At 39.1% G+C, this 26,086-nt stretch overlaps 1 protein-coding gene across 2 annotated transcripts in view; it reads left to right on the top strand.

Moving 5' to 3' along the window:
• The window catches only part of SLF1 (SMC5/6 complex localization factor 1), a 180,847-nt gene that overhangs the window by 83,511 nt on the left and 71,250 nt on the right, over positions 1-26,086 (top strand). For both annotated transcript variants that reach the window (XM_089679164.1, XM_089679163.1), the window contains 2 exons: positions 21,400-21,555; positions 24,522-24,688. In XM_089679164.1, the coding sequence (XP_089535290.1) occupies positions 21,400-21,555; positions 24,522-24,688 (323 nt within the window). The remainder of the gene's footprint in view (positions 1-21,399; positions 21,556-24,521; positions 24,689-26,086) is intronic.

Below are 26,086 nucleotides of genomic sequence, written 5' to 3'. Positions count from 1 at the left end.
AGGTTCACCTTCCAGCAGGACAGAGACCCGAAACATACAGCTGGAGCGACAATAGAATGGTTTTGATCAAAGCATATTCATATGTTAGAATGGCCCAGTCAAAGTCCAGACCTAAATGCAATTGAGAATCTGTGGCAAGACTTGAAAACCGCTGTTCACAAACGCTCTCCATCCAATCTGGCAGAGCTCAAGCTATTTTGCAAAGAAGAATGGGCAAAAATGTCACACTCTAAATGTGCAAAGCTGGTAGAGACATACTCAAAAAGACTTGCAGCTCTAATTGCAGCAAAAGGTGGTTCTATAAAGTATGGAATCAGGGGGGCTGAATACAAATGCATGCCATACTTTTCAGATATTTATTTGTAAAAGATTTTGAAAACCATTTATCATTTTACGTCCACTTCACAATTATGTGCCACTTTGTGCTGGTCTATCACAGGAGTATTGAATTAATATTCAAGGAGGTACTTTCACTAAAATTTTCTTCTGGCCGAGGTCCAAATAGGGTGTGCCCATCAGTGTGCCCCCTTACATTAGGTGTCGCCATCAGAGTGCAACTTTACATCATGTATTCCCATCACATCAGGTGTGCCCATCAGAGTGCTCCTTTACATCAAGTATCCCCATCACATTGCCACCTTACATCAGGTGTTTCCGTCAGAGTGCCCCCTTACACTCAAAGTACCCCTTTCTATCATATTTCCCCATCAGAGTGCCCCTTTACATCATATTCCCTATCAGTGTGCCCCTTTCCATCACATGTGCCCATCAGAGTACCCCTTTCCACAGTATGTGCCCCCTTAACATAAAATGGGCCCGTCAGAGTACCCCTTAGCATAAAATGTGTCCATCAGAGTGCCCCTTAACATAAAATGTGCTCATCAGAGTGCCCCTTAACATAAAATGTGCCTGTCAGAGTGCCCCTTAACATAAAATAAGGGGCACTCTGATGTGCACATTTATATTAAGGGGCACTCTGATGATACATTTTTTGTTAAGGGGCACTCTGATGTGCACATTTATATTAAGGGGCACTCTGATGATACATTTTTTGTTAAGGGGCACTCTGATGAGCACATTTATATTAAGGAGCACTCTGATGGGCACATGTTATGTTAAGGGGCACTCGGATGGGCACATTCTATGTTCATTCAATGTGCCCATCAGAGTGCCCCCGTAAGACCACACCCTACCTTGAAGGCAGAAAGGAGCTGTGCAGGGATCCTTGCTGGACCCTTGTGTACAGACAGGGAGCTGGAGAGACAGTGAGCTGAAAGCGGTGCATCTGTCATTGCTGGCTGGGGGTCCGGTTGGCAGCGCTGCTGGGGCCGTTCGCGGACCGCGGTCCGCCATTTAGTGACTGCTGGTCTATCACATAAAATCCCAATAAAATACATTTACGTTTTTGGTTGTAACACGACAAAATATGGAAAATTTCAAGGGGTATGAATACTTTTTCAAGGCATTGTACTTGCCCACCTGCAGTGAACTCGGACATTTCCAGCTGCATTGACTGTCAGCATGCTGGTAGTCCAGCATCCACCTGCCCAGGTTACATGAGCACCCCTTTGAGGCTCCTTGAGCAGTTTTTGCTGTTCCACTAATGTCTGCCACATGTCTGATGGCGCACAGATGTCCCATGTGTCTTGTTTTGTTTGCAGTGCACCCTTTGTCTGTGAGGGTCTCTTTTTAAATATACTGTTTTCCTCTGTTTTAAGTTTTAGCCTCAATTCCATTATCTGAGCCCTCTCACCCTATTTGGGTTTTCTATTATTTATTTCTTAATATGGAACTTTTTCCTTCTGTTATGCAGGGTTTCATGTCCCAGCTTTCATAGCTGGTCATTACCTCCAGTTGTAGAGGCTGCATGCAGCAGGCTGCACCCTTTCCTGCTATGTCTGAACCAGACTTGCCAGTTGCTTTGATTGTGACTAACAGATGGTCCTTGTGTTGAACTTCATGTGATGCTAGTCATTTGTTCCTGTGTATCTGTGTTATGTCAGTGTAGATACTCAGGACACTCTGGTTGAAGTGTTGGACTGTGGAGCAAGCCTCTAGGAAGGTCTTTTGTCATATACCCTTTTTGTGTAAGTCTCTGTGATGTGTAGTTGGACAAGCTCATCAAGAACATCACCGGAGTAAGAGTAAGCCTGGAATGGTAAAGATCATCCTCATAAGACTGCACAATTTTTTTTTCTTCCTTTTAAGTGTTCCTTTCCCTTTTCTCAGGCACATTCCTCACACAGGCTTCTGCTTCTGTGACTGCAGAAAATCCTGAAATCCCAAAGGTGCCAAACCCCCAGATAAGCCCTACTCAACATGGTGTCCTCAATCCTTTTTTTTCCAGTGTGGGTGGATGGTAGTCTTTATAGACACCTAGAAGTCTCACATATCTGTTGCTTTGGTGCCAGAGGTGGTTTCCAAAGGTTACATTCTCTGCCACCTTCTTGCTTTTTTACTTCAGACCTTCTAGTGTCCCTGCCTTGCATGTTTACCAGGTCCTTCAAGGTCTTCAGTCATTGCACTCATATCTGCCTTAAAGCATTTTCAGGTGTTCTATTCCAAACTTTTCCTGGTTTTCAAGCCAAAAAGGGCATTTGCCCCATCTTCAGTCTCAAATCCTTCACTCTGTTCATCTGTGCCCTCAAGTTTATGATGGAATCAGTGCTGTCAGTCATCAAGATGACTGCTTGGCCTTAGTAGACATGTGCACATGTAGATACCTGTTTATCTTATTTGTATAGGAGAGGACACAGGCAACATATTCATACACCATGGATTATATGCATGTACTTTCAGGTAATGGGACACTGGTAATCTTCTCAGGACAAATCTTTTTAAAAAAGTGATGGACCTCATCTCCTTTGAGGAGAAATATGTGCACATTCAGATACCTATCTCTCCTGCTCATCAGTGCTATCTTCGGTTCAGTGTAAGTCCTTACAACCACGAGTTTGTTGCTCCCTCATTTGACCTCTCATTTGCACATTGGGTGTTCACCAGGATACTGGCTCTGGTCCTGGCCATTCTGCAACCATGAGAAATTTTGGTATTGGGGAACCTGGGCAGCCTTCAGCAGAACAGTTGTTGCTGGTTTTGGAGGACAATATTATGGTTGTGGTGAAAAATCTTTCAGGACTTTGGTTTCATTATAAAATTGCAGTTTTTTTAAACCGATGCATCAGACTTGCCCGTTGCTGTGATGTTGACCAGCAGTTTGTGGATCACATGTACAAAATGGTTCTCACCTTGAACTTCATGTGTGGCTCTGCACTGGATGCTAGTCACTTGCTTTCATGTAATCCAACACCACTTGCTAAAATCCTCAAGGTACCCCTTGACATAGCACTTAATATTGAAAAGGGAAACTTTTTGTTATATAGTATATTATACATCGGAGGAGTCTCCGGTAAAAAATCCATATGCTAAACTACCTACAAATAAAAACGTGATTATAATGCTCAAACTCTTATCTCTTTCACCCCCCCCCCCCAAAAAAAAAACAATAAATCTAGATAAACTTCAAAAGGCATAGCTAGAGCTCAGGATATATATACAAAAATACAGCTTAACCACTTCCCGACTGCTCTATAGCAGATATACTGCTACAGGGTGGCACGGGTGCGCAAAATCGTGTGTGTGTGTGTGTGTGTATATATATATATATATATATATATATATACACGTGATTTCGCATTTCCGGGTAGGGGGCGCGCATGTGCCCTACCGCGCCGCCATTCGCGGCCGCGGGTGTCGGGCATCCCGTTCGGTGATTACGCGCCGGTGATTGCCGAGGGTCTCCTCCTCCAATGGGGAGGAGAACTGTATGTAAACAATACAGTTCTCCTCCCTGTCAGCTCGTGCAAAGCAGTGTGCTTACAGTGACACACAGCCCAATGTAAAACAGCACACAGTTAACAAAAAAATAAATGAGTGTACATGTGAGCTACTATGGTGTTTTGTCTAAACTATTACCATTAATTAATTTGACAAACAAAACAAAACACAATATATGATACACCTGTGGTTCGCTGGCACTCACACCTACTCATTAGACAGTGTTCTGTGAGAAAATTAAATATATAAATTGTGCTGCGCTCCTGTGTATAAATAATTACAATATTCACTATTTCAAATGACAATCCAAAGTAAAAAAAAAAAAAAAAAAAAATATATGAAAAAATAATAAAATGATATATATACTTATATCTAGTGTATAAAATACAATTATCTTCTGCTTATAACATCATAAATAAATACCGCACACTGTGCTGGTGACAATAGTAAATAGTGATAGTGATAAAAACAATATATATGAAAAAGTGCTCATAGACAGTCCTCTTTCAATTTTAAATTATGATGGTGCAATCCCATAATCTACGTGCAGTGTGATTTTATTATGCGCTCACCTCAGGTTTTGCCTTATAAAAAGGAAAAACTAGCTTTTTGTCCTTATAGGACTGCTGGGATGATCCTCCTGCTTAGGATATTCCTGATGGCAAATGGGATGATTATGCTCGATCTTAATCCACCTGGGATCTCTGGAGTGATTATCCCTGCTGCTGATCAGGATTTGATGGCTGGATGGATATTTCGCTTTTTCTTCCAAAGGTCTCCTTCCTCCTATACTGATTTCTCTCCAATATATCACAGGATGATTGTATGAAGAAACAAAACCATCATAGTGCTTTATCCTTTTAAAATTAAGGCTTTATTTGCTGCTACAAGTTCCATACAGAGTTTTTAGCATAGGCTTCAGAGTAAGGCAGTTTCAGCCTGTCCTGCAGTTTCTGCTATGCTTGCCGTGCTGTGCTGTGTCCAAAACAACGTCGTGATGTCAGAGCCCCTCCCCTACACGTTACGTCACCAGGTCACGTGACTTCATCAGGGGGATATGATTGGCACACAGTTAACCCTTTGATCGCCCCTTATGTTAACCCCTTCCTGCCTAGTGCCATTAGTACAGTGTCAGTGCTTCTTTTAGCACTGATCACTGTATTGGTGTCACTGGGGATGTCAGTGACACCAAGTCAGTTCCCCACAGTGTCAGAATGCCTGCCACAATCCCGCTATAAGTCGCTGATCGCTGCCATTACTAGTAAAAATTAAAAAAAAAAAAAAAGTATCTATACCTCCATTTGTAAATGCTATAACTTTAACATGAACCATTTAATTTACACGTATTGGGATTTTTTTACAAAAAAATTTTATTGGACATGTTTAATAGCAAAAAGTCAAAAATAATGTTTTTTTTTTTTATAATGCAAAAAATAAACATGCACAGGCAATCAAATACCACTGAAAGAAAGTTCAATTTGTGTGGGAAAAAAGGATGTAAATTTCATTTGGGTGCAGCTTTGCATGACCGCGCAACTGTCAGTTAAAGTAACACAGCGCCATAACGTATAAACTTGCCTGTTCAGGAAGGGGGTAAATCGACAGGAGGGCAAGTGGTTAATTTATTCACATTTCAGTTAGACGATATACACACAACAAAAAAAATTGGCCAAGAAAATTTTAAAATAAAATGCAACCACTTCCTCCTAGTTTTGTATTTCACTTCTCCTAAGTATTCTTATATATTGCTTTCAAAAAGTATTCAGACCCCCTTCACTTTTTCAGTTTTATTGTGTTTCAGCTGTTTAAAATCATTTTTTTTCTCATTAATTACACTCAGTACCCATTATGATAAAGTGAAAATAGAAATTTAGAAAGGTTTGCAAATATATGAAAAAGGAATAACTGAAATATCACATTGGCATAAGAATTTAGAACCTTTGCAACAATACTTGAAGTTAAGCTCAGGTGCCTCCCATTTCTCTTTATCATTGTTGAGATGTGTCTACACCTTGATTGGAGTCCACCTGTGGTAATTTAAATTGATTGGACATGATTTGGAAAGACACACACCCCTCCATAAAAGTCCTCAAAGCTGACAATACATACTGTATCAGAGCAAATGCCATGAGGTCAAAGGAACTGCATGCAGAGCAGAGATAGTTTTATTGCAAGGCACAAGACTGCAGAAAAACATCAGCTGCACTGTAGGTTCCCAAGAGCACAGTGTCCTCCATAATTCTCAGCTTAAACAAGTTTGGCACAACCAAGATACTTCCAAGAGCTGGTTGCCCAGCAAAACTGAGCAATCGAGGAAGAAGGATTATAGTAGAAGAGGTGACCAAGAACTGGATGGTCACTCTGAGCTCAAGAGGCCCTGTGTGGAGACAGGATAAAGTTCCAGAAGGACACCCATCACTGGAGCCCTTCAATAATCTGGGCTTTATGGCAGAGTGGCTAGACAGAAGCCTCTCTTCAGTGAAAAACATATGAAAGCCTGCTTGAAGTTTGCAAAAAGTACCTGAAAGACTCTCAGACTGTGAGGAACAAGATTCTATGATCTGTTTAAACCAATATTGAGCTGTTTGGTTTTGATTCTAAACATTATGTCTGGAGGAAACTAGGCACTGCACATCACCTGTCCAATACCATCCCAACATTAAAGCATGGTGGTGGCAAGCATCATGCTGTGGGGGTGATTTTAGCAGCAGGGACTTGAAGACTGCTCAGGGTTAAGGGAAAGCTGAATGGAGCAAAGTACAGAAATATCCTCAATGAAAACTTGTTCCTCAACGCACAGGACTTCAGACTGGGCTGAAAGTTCACCTTCCAAAATGATAATGATCCTAAGCACACCTCCGAGACAACACAGGAGTGGCTTAGGGACAACTCTGTAAATGTCCTAGAGTGGCTCATTCAGAACCCTAACTTGAACCCTATTAAACATCTCTGGAGAGACCTGTAAATGGCTGTCCACCGACGATCCTCACCCAACCTGCCAGAGCTTGAGAGGATTTGCAAAGAAGAATGACAGAAAATCCCCAAATTAAGGTGTGCAAAGTTTGTCCCATAATACCCAAAAAGACTTGAGGCTGTAATTGCTGCCAAAGGTGCTTTAACAAAGTACTGAGTAAAGAGTCTGGTTAAATACATGTGATATTTCAGTTTTTATATTTAATAAATTCAGACATTTCTAAAATTCTGTTTTCACTTTGCCTTTTTTTTATACTGATTGTAGTTTAATGAGAAAAAAATGAATTTAAACAACTGTAGTATCAGGCTGCAACAAAACAAAATTTAAAAAAGTGAAGGGCTATAAATGTACTGTATATAGGACTATAAATGGAGGCTCCATGCTCCATGAACAGGTGTGACCAATCCAGAAATATGTATCACAAGCATATTTCCTTTATAAAGTCACTACATCCACACAGAGGAAAGGGAAGCTATCTGCTGATAGGACTGGAAACTGGATGAAACTAATCAGAGCATGGCATTATATATACTTGTTCTCTTCAGTATTTAACCGTTCCCGCCCAGCCTATGTCCGAATGGCAGCCAGCAAAAACACTCACTGTTCCGGGTGGACGCCACATGGCGTCCTTTCGGGCATGCACAGTTTGTGCGCCTGCAGAGCTGCGCAGCGGCGCAATCTGTCACCGGCCTTGTACCTTGGACACGGCCGATGACAGATCTGAGTACCGGCCCCGATGCTGGTACCATGTGACCTGTTGTGACCAATCACAGCAGGTCACATGACAGTTTTATACAATGGATGGCTTCATTCCTGCCATCCATTGTATTCTAGTGTGTCTAGTTGCGAATGGTCACAGTGATCACATGCAAAAGCTGGGCCAATCACAGCTCAGCTGTGTCATGTGATTAGCCGTGGCCAAATCATAGCTAAGCACAGAAAAAAACCCTGAATGAATCGATGTCATTAAGGTAAATGCTTGCTTATAGCAAAGTAATTATTTGCTATAAGCAAATTGTGTAAAAAAAAAAAAATACTGATCACTTCCCCAAAGTAGTACAATGTTACTATGGTAACATTGTACTACTTTGGTCATAGTGAAATATGAAAAAAAAATCTTAAAAATGTAATAAAAAATTAAAAATAATTAAAAAAATTTAAAATAATTATATATTTTTTTTCATACTGTCACCAGTCAGTGTCCCTGATCACCGCCATGCCAGTTATATGATGATGCTGTACTGCACTGGTGAAAGTATGTAAAAAAAAAATAGTGAAAATAATGTTTTTAATTTTTTCATTTTCCAAAAAATTATGACAAAAAAAATACAACTTCAAAAAACTCGCCATGCCTCTTATGAAGTACGTTGGACTGTCTACTTTGCAAAAAGGGGTCATTTGGGGGGATATCTGTACTGTTCTGACATTCTTGGACCTCAATAAATTAGATTGGCTGTCAGTACTTCAGGATTGATCAATATTCAGATATATACCATAGTTTGTGAACTCTATAACTTTCCTACAAACTAAAAAATACATCCTAATATGGGTTATTTTCACCAAAGACATGTAGCAGAATACATCTTGGCCTGAATTTATGAAGAACAATTATTTATTTACAAAGTTTTATAACAGAAACAAAGAAAAACGTGTTTTTTTTTTCAAAATGTTCGGTCTTTTTTTTGTTAATTTACCAAAAAATAAAAACCCCAGTGTTGATTAAATACACCAAAAGAAAGCTCTAGTTATGTGAAGAAAATGATCAAATTTTAGTTTGGGTACAATGTTGTATGACCGTGCAGTTGTCATTGAAATTGTGAGAGCGCTGAAACTTGAAAAATGGCCTGGTAAAAAAGGGGGTAAATGTGCCCTGTATGGAAGCGGTTAAATAATGAATGCAAAATAGTCTCCCATAGGGGGACATATTTTGTAAACATCTCAGTATTGAATTGTGTCTTGATGCCCAGACTCTATGGGGGTGGTTTGGTAGTGTTGACATGTCCTGTTGCTGTTTTGTATAGGATTTACATCACTGCAGGTGACATTAGTACACCACACCCGATGATGTCATCACATCTTTCCTGTCTAATAGGCTATGTTACAGAACAGCGTTCTTCCCCACTGTTCTTATGGCATCTAGGCTCTAGGTAAATAGTAGCTCTGATACAGCTGGGGTTATACCAATGAAACTAATCAGGTTTTATTTAACCACCTCTTGTCTTGGCAACCTTAGCAATAGCTCCTCATGTGACTGGCAACTTAAGGGAAGGCATGGACAATATGGACTGATAAATATACCTGTTTGATTTCACTATTACTGAGGCAAGGAGGCTCTAGTGGGCTTTGTGTGTGCATGGACATGTATACACTGGAGACTGTAATCTTCCATAGCAAAATAAAAATACCTATTTGTGATACAAGATATTTTTGATGGTATCCCCATACTCTGAATGCACCTCTGGGTAGAAAAGCCATCCATGAAACAACATTGGCTGTGATTTGTCTTAGACAGTTGGCTAAGCCTTCAGGTTTGTTTTGTCCCAGTGTTGGGTATTGGATACAACACAAGTTGTAGATAATTTACTGACATTGTTTACCTACTTTTGCTGTGGAAAGTGTCCTCAAAAGCATAACTACAGTTGCACTGTTCCTCTCTTCTCAAGAACCTGTGTGCTAATAACCTGTTTCAGATGGAAGCATACGAGAATGAGATGTTTACAATATATGGATTTATTTGAAACTCTTGTGGAGGACTCTTCTGCGGTCATCATTTATACACTGAAGAGAACTAGTAAATATTAGGCCTCTGTCTTATCTGTTGCATGAAGGTATTCAGGTTCCAGTCCTATATAGAAATACTGAAGGGAGTGTGATACAAAACCAGGAACAAGTGGTTTAGTTTTATTTGAAGATATTCTTGGTCAAGTTTTTTCGTTTTATGTATATTGTCTAATTGATATGTGAATAAATTAAGCTGTATTTTTGTACATGGATCCTGAGCTCTGGCTTGGCCTTTTGAAGTTTTTCTAGGTTTCTTGATTTTTTTGGGAGGTTAAAAAGATTGTTTGAGAGTTATAATCAAATTTTTATTTGTTGGTAGTTTAGCATATAGATTCTTTACTGGAGACTCCTCCACTCTGTAATATATAATAAAAAGTTTCCCTTTCAGTATTAGGTAAAACTGGTTTGTCATTTTAATATTTTTCTAGATTTATTGATTTTTTTTGGGTGCAAGAGATGAGCTATGAGAGTCATAATCAGGTTTTTAATTGTAGTATAGCATTTGCTTTCATGGATCAGTCATGTGCTTTTTTTTTTCATTTCTTTGCTAAGTCAAACTTCACCACATTCAGTAAGCTCTGGGGAAAATTAATCTGCAAAGTGAACAGCCTATTTGCCTAGTAAATCAGCCCAATGTTTTACCTTCCTTTCACCAGTTTATCAGAAGGATACTGCTCTTCATTTCCTTGATATGGTCCAAGCTGTGCATGTCTATCTCTCTGTTATGACTTTGATTTGGAAGAATCACTCTTTGTCAGCCACAGGGTCTCATGAAGGGAAATCTTGTTCCTAGTTCCACCATTTTCAGGCAGATTCATTTAAACCATTGTTTTAAGACTTTGTAAGTGTTTCTTAGTCCTTTGAGTTTAAGGCCTCAGTTTCCCAGTCTATAAAGCTGTTACTGGCCCTCTGTTCACGTATTCGCAAAGTTTCACTAGGTGGTTTCTGCTGATGCTAGCTTTGGATGGAAAATGTCGCAGGCAGCTCTGTGAGCAGGGGTTCCCACATTCAGCTGCAAGAGGCAGTTCCATTGAAAGCAATGGGAGGCTGCCTTTTCTCACAGCTACTCGCATGCAATCGCTCATTCATCGATCACATACAAGTGATCAGCCCTGGACAGAGATTGCCTATGTTCATGGCCAGTCACTTTTGTGTGAGCGATTATATGCGAGTGGCTCTGCAATTAGCTGCAAGAGCCAGCAGCATCTCATTGCTTTCAATGGGCTGCCCCTCACAGTTTATCTTGGGAACCTCTGCTGGGGTTCTCATATCTAATTGCTATCAGTTTGAATTCACAAGTGTCAATGCACCCTTTGACTATTTTCACTTCACTGTAAGAACCAGATAGAGATGTTGCTTGGTTTTCAAGGTGACACACCCAACACTTCCTGATCATTTAATTTTCCTGCCCTTCCAGATTGAGAAACAAATCGCTGAAAACTGAAACTAATTGGATTCTCAGACACTTATTTGAAAATATCTGGCCCTTATCTGACTCCTCTTGTAGCTGATATTATATTTACTTTTTAAATGCTGCATAAAGTATGCACAAGTTCCTACAATGCAAGTTATGTAGATAATTTTCAAGATATTTATTTTATTGATAGGTGCAAATGACAGGAACTTTGGACAATACAATATCCAAAATCCTATGTTATCTAGTTGTTTTAAGAACTAACATTAATATCATAATGTTGACTGAAGCAGTGCCTTTTTCCATCACATCCTAGAAACTCTTTATCTCTTTGCACCGCATGCTAGCATTAGATCAATAACTAGGCTGAGTCTGTGTATGTACTTAAAGTCATGTTTAATTATTTCAAGTGTAATGCACATGCACTGTGACAGCAGAAACAATGCAAGAATAATAGAATATATAACTGAGAGCAGCCACCAAGCTAACATGCTCAGTATGTAAATCAGCAAAACAAAAGATTAATGCTCCTTACTTTGGAGACTCTGCCAGAAGCTCATAAACACCTCACAGGAACATCAAAGGGTTTGTGTGAACAAAAACTAAATATCAAAGGAATCAGTTCCAAATAGGCTGCTACCCTTAAATTCACGCATAGTATACATCAACTGTAAGTAACCGGATTTCATGGGAACCATCAGAGCTAAGAGAAACATTGATTATATACTCAGACGTGCTTTGAGGGGAGATAACAGATGTTCTGTCTCCATATGTGTAAATACACACAGTTTGCCATTGCTAAGGAAATCAAATCATGTTTCTTTTTGTTTCCTAATATTATTTATTATCACATTGCCATTTATACCTTTTTATTGATTTATCAATAGTGATCTTACTGTACAATTTATTGTACCTGCTACATTTTTATTCTCGGTCAATTAACAATTTTGAAATGTATAGTGAGAGATTCCCAGGCACAATTCCAACAATATCACATGCCACTGAAAGGATCGACAAAGCTGCAGGCCATTGTGAAGTGAGTTCAGTGGCAGCACATCTACAGAGAAGAAATTGCTTAAAGGATGTGTGTGGGCACAATCAAAAATATATGTATTCAGCACAGCCCTCAAATATATGCACATTACCCCATCTTATGTCTTTTAAGACATTTGCAGTATTGCAAAAAAAAAAAATAAACCTAATGACCAAAAATTTAGTCTGCTTCTGACTTTTTTATAGAGGGCTGACAACACTGCCTCTACTGCACTAAAGTTCTAAACAGTTGTCAGCTCTGCCTAAGTTCTATGGACTATGTCAGCACATTCCCTTTTCATCACAATAACTCATCTGTGTTTATATAATAAGCACTATCTGCCCTCCTATTTGATGCCTACTGTTTCTCCACCTCTTCTTCATTTCATTACAGCAGAAGAAGTGTTGTTAGCTCAGTACAGGACGTAGGAGGCTAACTGCATTTCTGACAGGATCATTAGGTATTGTTCTATGCTATTTTTTTTAATGAGACGTACTTGATATTATTTTCCTTACATATATACTGTAACTGTTTAAGACAATCATGCACAATTGTGGGGTTTTCCATCTTTGTCAACATGCTTGATAAAGTTAAAATAACTTGACATGTTGCGTGATGCTTCTTAATATAATAGTGGTTAAAGGGAATACATTATTTTTTCCACATATTTAATATTTTAATAAAACCATTGTATTGTTTCTTGGTATAATTTGTAATAATATATTTATATTTAACCTGTGTGAGAGAGTAGAAAGTAGCAGAGATCTACAGCCAGCGTTATATTCAAGTAATTATTATAGGGAGAAGCTACAGATCCATATATGAAACATAAATGTAAACATGGCTGGAATGTTAAAAGTAAGTCACATTTACTTATTTTTATAGTTAAATGTTAATGTGTCAGTTGAATCAAATTAATGTTTTAGCTATAGGTTGGGCCCGGTTGGCTAAGTCAGCAACTGCATGCTGAAACTGTGAGATCGATCTCCCTTAATTCTTGACTCCATTATAGTCCACCTTGGGGATTTTGTTGTTCACTCCCAACATTTGTCTGTTTCAACACCACCTGTAGCATTATTCACAATATAAACAGATAAAATACAGCAGAGAGAATAGAACCGCTCATAATGGCCACACCAGTTGTTCATAGCCAGGAACTCAAGAAGAGAGATCTCACCAGTAGAGCCCACAAAAGGTTAAAAAAAAATATTCTGATAATAAAAATGGGAGTAGGAGCAGCTGACCCACAGGAAAGTAAAAGCCCTTTAACCACTTGCCTACCAGGCACTTATACCCCCTTATTTACCAGGCCAATTTTCAGCTTTCAGCGCTGCCGCACTTTGATTGACAATTGCGCGGTCATGCAACATTGTACCCATATGAAATTTTGATCATTTTTTTCTCACAAATAGAGCTTTCTTTTGGTGGTATTTAATCGCCACTGGGCGCTTTACTTTTTGCGCTATAAATTAAAAAAGTGCAACAAATTTGAAAAAAAAAAAAGTTTCTTTGTTTCTATTATAAAATTTTTCAAACAGGTATTTTTTCTCCTTCACTGATGTGCGTTGATGAGGCAGCACTGATGGGCACTGATAGGCGGCACTGATGGGCACTGATAGGCAGCACTAAAGGGCACTGATAGGCGGTACTAATGAGGTGGCATGGATAGGCGGCACTGATAGACAGCACTAAGGAGGTGTCACGGATAGGCGGCACTAATATGCAGCACTGATAGGCGGCACTGATAGGTGACACTGATGATGGGTACTGATAGACAGCACTGACTGGCATCACTGCTGGGCACTGACTGGCGGCACTGACTGGCACAACCCCTGGGCACTGACTGGTGGCACTGACTGGCAGCACTGCTGGGCTACACTGGTGGGTGGCACTGGTGGGTAGCACTGGTGGGCACAGGTGGGTGGCACTGCTGGGCACAGGTAGGTGGCACTTCTGGGCACAGGTGTGTGACACTGCAGAGTGGCACAGGTGGGTGCACTGCTGGGCACAGGTGGGTGATCTGCTGGGCACAGGTGGGCGGAGCTAGTGGGCGCACTGCTGGGCACAGGTGGGCGGAACTTGCGGGTGGCATTGCTGGGCACCGATCATCAGGGCACTGATCATCAGTGCCCTGATGATCGGTGCCGATCCCCGCTCTGACAACTGCCGGTTCTCGGCAGTACTTTCCTCACGATCTGACAGCGTGAGGAAAGTGCAGCCGAGAACCGGCACTTGCATTTCCCTCTGATCAGCATGTCATTGGACACCGCTGATCACGTGGTAAAAGGCCGGTATGATTGGCCTTTTACCACATCACGTGATCAGCTGTGTCCGTAGGACACAGCGATCACGGAGATCGCCGGGTGCGCGCCCCCTGGGGCGCGCAGGAGAGCGCGTTCTGGGAGGACGTCATATGACGTCCACTCAGAACTGGCCGGCCGCAGTTTAGCCGTCATTCGACTATCTGCGGTCGGCAACTAGTTAAAGTTGTTATTTAATCTAGTACTCATTTCCAGTGATGTTACAACCACTCCGCTCGAAATGGATATTTAAAGCATCAAAAGATGCTTGAGGATGAAAGCCTGTTTTATTTTCATTTTTGTTTTCTGGAGGCTCCAAGTGTAAAATGTAATACTAATTCACCTCATCCTTACTAAAGTGGTTAGAGAGCATTTTCTGATGGCTTTTTTTGTCCATTATGAGCTTAGTCATAGTTGAAGTACTTCTTGCTGGGCAGACTTCTGGTTCTGGCCTAGAAAGAATGCTGGTCACTGTGCATATCTGTAAGGCACTCTGTTTTCACTGTGTCCTACACTCTTACTTGTAACACTCCAGGGATGTTTCCTAATGGTTTTTTTTTTGTTTTTGTTTTGTTTCTTGTGTTTGTGGGAGGTGGGATTAAAAGGGGAATTCCAAAAGAGACATGTATCTACAGTACATGTTGCTACACCGTATAGTTGGACTGAATTGAGGGTTTATTTCTGGTGAAAATCTAGTAGGTCATAGACTAGGAGAAGGTATACTGTTTAAATGCTCATGATTATCTTGGATTGCCTAGATTATTGAAATTTTACAGGGATTATTTTTAGGCCTTAGGCTGGCTATACATGGATCATTTTTTTTTTCCCGATCAGCCAGTAGGAACAGCTATACAAGGATCAAAATTCATCTGGTTCCTGGTGAAGCAGCTGAATATTGATGCGTAAACTGATGGAACTATATAAGTACCTGTAATAAATAAATAAAATATGGCCTTCATTAGGCTAGGAAACCGTTTACTGTTAATGATTCCTTATCAGCTCGGATTGCCTGCAATGTTTCAGCTTTTACTCAGCTCTAGAGAATATTGGCATAACTTCTGCAACTGAAAGTAATGCTCAAAGGATTAAGGCCTGGTTCACACCTATGCATTTTTTGGTGCTTTTTGTGGAAACGCACTATAGTCCATTTTACATGGTTTCCTATGGGGCATGTTCACATCTATGCTTTGGTGCGTTTTTGGTTCAATAGACTTCAGTGGAGACGCTGCAGAAAAAGCATGTAGTGCATTTTTTAAGTTTTTCATGTGTTTTTGATGCGTTTTGCACTTTTTTTTAATCTGCCCAACAACAAATTGGCCAAACCAAATCATATAAAAAACTTGTATGCAAAAACACACAGCATAAAGCACTGCAGAAACGGTTCAAATGCAAACTGCATAGGTGTGAACCAGGCCTTAGAGCTACATGTTCCAGGTCAACAGTGTACTTTTTTTTTTTCTTTGTTTAAAGGGGGACCTCTGATACTGGATAGAAAAACAGGCAAAATGTTTTTTCTCTTTTTTTAATATTGGTCCTATAAAGTTTGCTTTGTCTGCCTATAGCTTCAGTCATATTCTTTGCATCGAATACTCAGTTTGAATTACCAAGGTTTATGACAGGTTTATAAATATAAATAAACAGCGCAAATTTAGATAATTAATCAATATAATAAATCATATAAAATAGGTGCATAAATTATTCGTGTTTGCCCTTAATCTTAAACAAAAACACCCAAAAGTCCATGTGCTAAAAACATAATTAAATTGTTGAAATAAAAGTGCAAACTTCTTTTCTTCAAAAAATACTTTCACCTTCCACCCGTGCATAAACCAACATCGAATACACTCACCAGAACTTGGTGAGTAAAAGACCTTTAAGGAATTTTTAGGGATCCTAAACCCTCTTTGGTGCCACGCTAGGGAAAATCTTCACCCTCCGAATAGACTCCACCATCCAACCAAAAGAAAAAAACTCACATAGCATAATATTGTCACACAATAGTAACTTTTTCCAAATGGAGATTAAGGCCACTCACATGTTAAACACTTGCTAAAGGCATGTTTATTATGTATAAAAGGCTTCAGTTCCAGCAGATATACAAACTTTTTCCTTCCAGGACTCTCACATCCACAGTGGAACAAAGACAGGACTCCTCTTAGACCAAACAGTGAACCAAGATGGCCGCTGGAACGCACCGCTCAGCGTGCGTTCCACTCACCGGAAATGACGTCAGGCGCATGGAGTGTGGACCGGAAATGCATCAGTGCGTTTCGCCCCTCCCATAGGGCGTTATCAAGATCGGTTATGACAGGTTTACTTTAAAGTGCCTGATGCCTCAAAGGACTGATTCGCTCCAGACTTGTACATTCAATTGTGTACAGTTGCATTAGTGCAAAGTTTCCAAGCATGCAAGCCAACGTAGCAAAGTTATAAAACACAACACACTGTTATTAGAGGTATGCCTGACATACACACGCACAATCCAGCAATATTTCAGGCGGTTTCAACCAGCTTTCATTTTGCTAGAATGGTATATTTCCAGCAACATCTATGGACACTGGAAAAGCCAGTATAACTGTACGCTTTACATCAATTTTAAAGCATGCTTTCACCAGTTTGTGAGTATGCAAATCAGTGATCCAAGTGAATTCTGGTGAGAAAATCCATTTTGACCATCCAGTTTTATTGTATTAGCCCCACATCTGATTTTAATGCATTAGCCCATAATTACCTCATTGTATGGATAATCCTGTAATTTTTTTCGGAATGTCCAATGGCTGTGACAGTTCTAAAGTGGATAATTGCTTTCACAAGGTTGAATCTTAAAGCCCATTTTTTAATTGTGTAATAAGTAGTTAGCTCTTTTTTATTGGAAGCAAATTAGTGGGCTTTTATATGACCAGATTGAGAATTTTCTGCAGGTAATAATTTGCCATTAAAAAACGGTAATCCCCATATCACCCAGAGTTGATCATTAGCTTTAGGAATGTAGCACTTCTTGAAAAGAAGGATAGTAATAGTGTGTGGGCTCTTCAGTGTTGGAAGAAAGTAGATAAGCGTGGCTATACAAAGGTCTCTGTTACTATCCTCGGAACTATTTATAGAGTACGCAAGTACATGGTTTTCTTTTTATCTACTGTCACCTTTAGTTTTACCAAAGCTCACTTCTGATCTAAACCTTTTTTTATGTGTGTTGGGATTAACATGGGTAAATATTAGAATCTACAGTATATCTGATTTTAATGCAGTCTGGTCCCTTTCAGATATTTCCACTAAAAACAGATTAGTTCTAACCCTATAGAACCTTCTATCTACAATATATAGAATTTGGTAAAGAGTTTGGCATTAAATAAAAACTTTGGTCTATAGCTTCCTAATCATAGAACTGCTTATAGATAGATAGATAGATAGATAGATAGATAGATATAAAACCTACTAAGAAAGTTGTGTTCAATTCTGCTAATATGTGAATCGGCTGTTGGTTTTTTTTTTTTTAAAGGAAACCTGTGCTAAAGCTAGTTTCCTAGTTGTCGTGCTGATCCATTGGCTTCCATATTGTACCAATATCCATACTATCCTATTCCAATTAATTACCAACTGCTGTAAATTATATCTACAGATATCCTAATTCTATTAATTTTAAGTACAGTATATAGTACTTCTGTATACAATAACATAGCACATTTTATATGAAAAAAAAACCCCCAAACTTAACGTTACATATTTATATATATACAAGAACGTTTGCTGCTTCATTTCTTTTGTGCAAACAAATCTTTAATAACATGACGTAGTTCCTCCAAAAACCACCAGAGAAACAACGGGTGTAGTATATATACACAATAAAACTCGTTCTTGCATCAGCTGTGTTTCCATACACTGCCTCCTCCAGTGCAATAAAAACTCGGCAAATTTTGAGCCCCCCCCCTTAATCAATAAGTGGGTCAATCACACTTGGTTTATACCAGCAGATAGCAGTCTCCTTCACTGTGCTCCACCAGAAGCCTCTAAGAAAGCAGAGGAATCTTCATTACAGAAATGTGTGCCCAGCTCAGCATTCAAGATTAATAGCATAGTCATACAGTGAAGCTATGCATCATTAGTAATTCCTGCTTCTGTGTATGACACAGGGAGGAATAGTAGGGAACCAAAATCCTCCAATAAGAAGGAGAATGGGGATACAGGAGCAGGTAAAATAAGGAGAACTATGGGTGTCAAAGAGGAAGGGATTTCAAGGGAAAAGAAAGGACAGAAAGAGGATGTAGGGGAGGCGCAGAAAATTGAAAAGGGAGTTTTAGGGGAGAGGATGTAGGGGAAGCGCAGAAAATTGAAAAGGGAGTTTTGGTGGTATTTAATCACCACTGGGTTTTTATTTTTTGCGCTATATACAGAAAAAGATTTTTTTATTCATTTCTGTTATAAAAGTTTGTAAATAAATAATCTTTCTACACAAATTTAGGCCAAAATGTATTCTGCTACATGTCTTTGGTGAAAATAACCCAAATCAGTGATTATAATCACTGATTTGGGTTATTTTCACCAAAGACATGTAGCAGAATGTTTAGTTGGTAGAAAAGTTATAGAGTCCACAAACTATGGTATAGATCTAAAGATTGATAAATCCTGATGTACTGACGGCTGATCTAATTTCTTGAGGCCCAAAAACACCCCAAATGACCACTTTTTGGAAAATGGACAGTCTGAGGTATTTAGTAAGAGGCATATGTCATAATTTTATGGAAAATGAGTAAATGGAAAAAAAAAGTTAACTTTTTTTTTTTTGCACATACTTTCGCTGATGCAGTACAGCGTCATCATATAACTGGTACGTCAATGACACTGACTGGCGACAGTATGTATGAATTTTTTTTTTTTTATTTAAAAATTAATACATTTTAAAATTTTGTTATTTTTTTTCTACTCTTGTTACCAGAGCAGTACAATGTTACCATAGTAACATTATACTACTCTGGGCAAGTGATTAGGATTTTTTTTTTCCACATTATTATTACTTATACCAATTTTTACCTATAGCACTTTTTCTGAATGAAACTCATTCATTAGTTTTTGTTGTGTTCAGCTGTGATTTGCCATAGCTGATCACATGCTACTGATGGGAGCAGCACAGTTGTAAGCAGTGAATGGCATGAAAGGAAACTGTCATGTGATCTGCTGTGATTGGTCACAGTGATCTCATGACAATGGCAGCAGGCCGGTGTAGTGATCTGTCATTGGCTGTGTCTTGTGGCCACAGCCGGTGACAGCTCGCACTGGAGAGTGGGGCTATCTTGGGAAGACATCATATGACATCCTCCCAGAATAATAGGGTTCCCACTCAGCCTTCATTTTGCAATAGGCTAGGCGGGAAGGACTTAAATCCTAATGATAACAGAAATTACCCAAATGGCCATGAACAAGAGTTTACATACCCTAGAATGTTTGGCCTTGGTACACACACACAATGTGACACACACAGGTTAAAATGGCAATTAAAATAGAAATATAGGCACATTTTTTTTCCATTTTAGTGTAAGGAAGGGTTATGTTTCATTTAATTTTTTGCCATTTGTGTCCCATTGGGGAGATTTCCCTTTACTTCCCATCCCATAGCCAAAAAAGGAAGTGAAAGGAAATCCCCGTAAATTAAGGGAATTCCTTGGGGACCCCCAGGTCACCAGAACTATTGTCTCTATTAAAAAATTTCCCCTCCTATTACTGTTCTGGGAACAACTCAAAATTAGGGGTTTCTTTTACTTTAATTTTCGATGATAATGGTAAACAGAACAAATAGAGGGGATGAAGCTCCGTAACGGGGCATAGACAGTAATAACAATCTAATAGGTGTTTTAATCCATCTCCAGTGTGTCCAAATCGTAAAAAAAAATGTTTTTCTTTAATTATACTTTAAAACAGAGTTCTACCCAAAAGTGGAAGCTCCACTTTTTTCTCTCCTCCCCCTTCCACTGCCATATTTGTAACTTTTTTGGGGGGAGCGGATAGTTGGTTTTGACAGGTACTCACTCCCACTTCCGACTCAGTTCGCCGTAACCTAAGAAGCAATACAGGCTACCCCGCGAAAAGACAGATTTTTTGTTTCAAGGAGTACAATCCGATGATACTTGAACAAAAATAAGCTGCATGGTCGAGTTGCCAGAAAAAAGCCTTTACTGCGCCAATGCCACAATAAAGCCCAGTAACATGATTCCAGACAACACCTTGACATGCCTCACAGCTTCTGGAACACTGTACTCTGGAGTGGCAAGACCAAAATAGAGCTTTATGGTCACAACCATATTCGCTATGTTTGGAGAGCAGTCAACAAGGCTTATGGCGACAAGAATACCCTCCCCACTGTGAAGCTTGGTGGATATTTTTGGGATGTGTGAGCTCTAAAAGCACAAAGAATCTTGTGAAAATTGATGGAAAGATGAATACAGCATGTTATCAGAAAGTAATGGCAGACAATTTGCATTCTTCTGCACGAAATTTCTGCAGGTGATGCTTTTGGACTTTCTAGCAGGACAATGACTGTAAGCATAAGGTTAGGTTTATACTGCAGTAGCCATCACAGTGTCCTTACCTAAATATCATCAAGCCATTTTGAGGAGATCTCAGACATGCTGTTCATTCAAGACGACCAAAGACTTTGCATGCCCTGAAGGCATTTTGCCAAGCAACTATTACAAAACTACATGCTGTCCTACACAGTATTAAGAACTAAGGACATGGAGACTTTTGAACAAGGGTCATTTCATTTGTTTACTTGCTGGCATGTTTTGTTTTATGATTGTGCCATTCTGTTATGACCTACAGTTGAATATGAATCACATAAAATAATGAACACATTATTTTTTCTTTAAAAATGGTACTGTATGTTACCAATTCTCCTAGGGTATGCAAAATTTTGGGTACAACTGTATATAAAATACACTGTATGTATACTCTTCACTCTTGTGCACATTGGTAGTCTTTGGAGGAATTGCACAAGTCAGGTTATTTAAAAAAAAAGAAATTAACTATTAACCGCTTCCCGATTACATAGTCTTTTGATTTCTGTTAGGTTAAACGTAATGAAATCAGGCGATCAAGTTGGAATAGAATTGAAGAACTGATAGATGGACAGTTCTTCACAGAAGCATTTGGAGAGATTGAAAGTCTTCTTCCTTCGCTATTCCCTCAGAAATGTTTCATGTCCCTTCTCAAACACTTTATTCAGGTAAGTTCTTTCCTTTTTTTTTTTCTTAATAAATATATCTACATTTGTAGTTGCCTCTATTGTAATAATCAGTGTCATTAAAAGTTTTTTTTTTTTTTTTGTATGTATTTTCTTCGGAAATAAAACTGTTTACACATTACCATCAGAATATTGACCAGTGCCCGAAACTGTACATAGACAAGTCAATATGTATTTGCATAATTTGGACATGCTTGGCAATGTAGAGGAAAGGTGACTGCTGCTAGATTAACAAAGTGGTCATTACTGATCACTGGTCATCTGTAGACATCTGGATAATTACCCGACAAACCAGTGTTTTATTGTGCATGAAAATGTATTTAAATTAGCACAGGATCTTAGTTGTGTCTTGCCTTTAGCTTTTATCCCACATGAAGTGTAATTTTTCTTTTTTTATTATTAGCGATAATACGATAGATTATTGATCCAGGGGATATACTATTGCCTTAGGAGCTCAGTTGCCAGCTGAATTAAGTTTCATATATTAATTTTCTGGTGGTTGAACGTGATGGTCAGCTTGTGTCAACGGCATCAGTTGGAGATGCTTATGAGATCTTTCAAAGGTTATTGATATGTGCAGTTGACCTGCTTTTGACCTGTGCAATGCGGGTTTTCATCTTTCATAAACTAAAATAGAAATTCAAAACCCATTCAAATCAAACAAAAGAATGTTGACACAAACCTTAATTAAAAAGTAGCTGCAGACCTATTTAAAATGAAAGTCAAGGCACCAAAAACTGGCAGTAGATTTACTCCTGTAAAACACTCAACAGCCATTACACATTAGGGGAGATTTACTAAAACTGGAGAGGACAAAACCTGGGGCACCTGTGCATAGAAATCAATCAGCTTCCAGGTGTTATTGTGAAAGCTTAATTGAACAAGCTGAAGTTAGAAGCTTGTTGGCTACCATGCACAGCTGCACCAGATTCTGAGTGCACCAGTTTTAGTAAATTCCTCCATGCTGTCAATTAGGGAAGAGAGATAGTTGGAGAGGCTCTGGTGTCACTAGGGGACTTGCATCTGGTTCACACTTTTAGCGCTATCAGCTATGAAAGAAGAATTTCTTCCATTTTATTATGGGCTCATAAGGACTGTTATCTGTATCAGGATTGAGATTTGGTGCCTGTTATATTATTAATACAGGTTGTTGCACAATAATGTAATATGTATGGCACATTGATTAGAATCAAATCATAGTAGAGCTAAATATATGCCTTGACTTCTACTTTAATAAGTGTAGTGATTTTAACTATACTAACCAATATAGTCTTGATTTGCTACAATGAGCTCACTGAAGAATTTTTACATAACTAAGTGTTCTTGCATGGCAAGACCACTTTCTGTTATCTCACATACAGTATATATTCTTATTATTATAGCCACATTTACCACCCTAACTCCTCCCACAGTTTTTACACTACATAGACAGTAATATACTGAAATGTGCGGATTGTTCCCAATTGGTGTGCTATTACTTTGTGGAACGTTTCGCCAAATGGCAAACGTTAGACAAAAGCTAGAGTGTGAGCTGAAAAATCAGGACATGATTTCTAAACTGCCATCACTCCCTCATTTTCAAGCCCACCTACACAAATCGTATATCAAAACGTTCAGCTATCCCTGCTGCCACTAAAAATGTCCACGGCTAAGTCATAGTCCTGATAGTTTTCACAATATGACCATTTGTTTGCAACTCACGCCGCCCATTGACATTCATTGAAACTCCACTCTAGCCACCTCAATTTTGAAGGGCAATTTCTAAACTGCGACTCTGCCTTCATTTTTAATATTTCAGAGACATACTATGCATCAAAATGTAGGTCTGGGTCTTGTGATTCTCACAATATAAAGTTCTTCGGTGTAGGATGTATAATTTTAAACTACAACCGTTTGAAGATAGCAACCACCAGTGAAGTGAGCAAGTTGGAGCAGTTTGTTTTTAACCGCTCTTCTCTGCTGTAGAGTGAGATGCCATAGGAACCCAGGTGTGTGAGCAGGCAGCAGAGTGACAAGCCACGCCACCCAGTTACTCCGCCCACTCCAGGTGTAGACTACTGGTGGAGGCAAGAACACTTCACACAATTTCCCCAGAAATTGTAGCTTTTCTAGTTTACTTAACTTTGGCTTTGCCTTAAATTTGTTTGACTGAAATATTGCTGTCCCCAACCTTTATATCCAGTGTAAAACTGTGAATTACAACATGTAATGTGGAGGAATGTTTGAGATATTTCTTTGAAATTGCTTTAAGAAAACTTATTTTAGAAACATTTAATTTATAAACTGCAATTAGAACATTAGGTTTCATGAAAATTCGAGTCCTAAATCAAAGGTTTATCAAATTAAAGTGTTACTAAACCCACAACAGTAAAATCAGTCTGTATATGCAGTAAAGCATGCTTGTTACACTCACTGTGTAACTTAAGGGGTTGATCCTTTGCATTGCGTAAAAAGGCTGTTTGATCCTTTCTTCTCTGCCCTCCTGTTGCTGAGATGACCACCTGATACAGGCTGAATCTGTAGTCACATGCACATGCTCAGTTTGGTGTGTATCGCTAGAGAGGATTTTTTTTTTCTTGGGAGAGTGCATGTGATCAACACAGGGTCAATCAGCACTGCCCAGACAGAGGGTCAAGGGTTTCACATTCTCCTAGAGCAGAAAGAAAACTCCTTCTACAAGCTTTAACCAGTGCTGTGTTGAAGTCACAAGACTGCTGTAACTGCTGATGAGAAAAAGTATTTAGCAGTTAATATTTACTAAAATAATTGCATTTCCATGTTATGTGTACTGTGGGAGACCAGATATAGTGAATGCAGGGTCCTGGATTTGATATCACTTTAATATTGTCCTTGTCTGTGAACATTTTATATCCATTCAACATTATTGTTTTGGTTAAGTGAACATGTGCATGTTACAAAGAATTGTGAACTGTATTTGTTTTTCACAGGGAGATGTAGACTTCAACCATTTTGGTCGATTTTTGGGGGTATTTTACAACCTCTTGCACTATCATCCTCCGTGGGAATCTGTTTCTATGTCCCAGTTCTACCTCAGTATTCTTCAGTGTCCTATTTGTAAAAAGGGAACTTGGTCCTTCATCGAAACCCTGATACGGTAATGATTTTAAGCTGCAGAAAGAGACACTTTATATGCCTGTTTGCAGGCATAGCATCACAGGGACCAATAATCAGTTGGCAGAATTCATTTTTCAATGGTCTCTTAGATAAAATTGAATTTGTTTCTGTGGTTGCCTTCGCATTGCTCATCATTGTTTGTTTATTTTATCAAGTTTTTCTTTTTTTTTATGCGTACAGCAGTATCTGCAAAATTGTGGAAAAGATATAGAAGTCAATTTTAGTGAGCAAATTGATGCTATGGGGGAGATTTACTAAAACTGGAACACTCAGAATCTTCTGTGGTTGTGTATGGTATCCAATCAGCATATAAGATCAGTTTGTTCAATTAAGCTTTGATAATAAAACCTGGAAGCTGATTGGTTTCTAAGCAGAGCCGCACCAGATTTTGCATGCTCCAGTTTTCGAAAGTCTCCCCCTTTTTCGAAGATCTTCTCTTTTATAGTTCTATGTGAAACATTATATTTATTTTATGTATTTATTTCATGTACTTCTATAGCGCCATCAATTTACGCAGCGCTTTACATATGTATATTGTAGTCACATCAGTTCCTAGCCCTCAAGGGGCATACAATCTAAAGTCCCTAACTCACATTCATACATACACATACTAGGGCGAATTTAGACAGGAGCCAATTAACCTACCAGCATGTCTTTGGAGTGTGGGAGGAAGCTGGAGTACTCGGAGGAAACCCACGCAGGCACAGGGAGAACATGCAAACTCCAGGCAGGTGGTGCCATGTTTGGGATTCGAACCATCAACCCTAGAACTGCCAGGCAGAAGTGCTAACCATTTAGCCACTGTGCTGCCCCCTATAGCAGTCATCCTAAAAATCCTGTACTGCAAATTAGAATTCAGGGATTTGAGATAGACTATAGTTTTTGTGCATAAGTTATTGGGGGGGGGGGTCATTGGGTATACTTTAACCAGTATGTTCTGAAACAAGTCATATTTGTTGCAATTGATCATTTAAATGCATTTATGCTTTTATTATTGTTTGCTTGTTTTCCCATATTGCATGCTTCCCTGTGTTTATGTAGTCCAAATCGCATATCCCCTGCCTCCTTGCCAACATGTCTCAATCAAATCCTTTACTATACATCAGCCCAGTCCTCACCCTGAAGCATACTATCATGCTAGTAATGTTCCTGTCTGCCTGTTTGTTAAAGGCAACAGTTCTACATTTATGTTGGTATTTTGGAATTGGATCTTAGACTGTAGATCAAATACACTGTACCAGAATAGCCAGACTTTGGTCAATTGTGCTTCACCATTAGAGATTTTATAGTATAGGAGGAACTTGGACACTGTAATTTGGTGACATGTGTACCACCCCGTAAACTGCTACTAGACTACTTTATCTGTAGCTTCTGTTTT

The sequence above is a fragment of the Staurois parvus genome, unplaced genomic scaffold (assembly GCF_062004578.1).
Source record: "Staurois parvus isolate SC_StPar_1 unplaced genomic scaffold, SC_StPar_1.0 ptg000218l, whole genome shotgun sequence".
In the NCBI taxonomy this organism is placed as follows: domain Eukaryota; kingdom Metazoa; phylum Chordata; class Amphibia; order Anura; family Ranidae; genus Staurois; species Staurois parvus.
The sequence above is the reverse complement of the archived record's forward strand: the minus strand, read 5'-3'. Positions and strand labels throughout refer to the sequence as shown.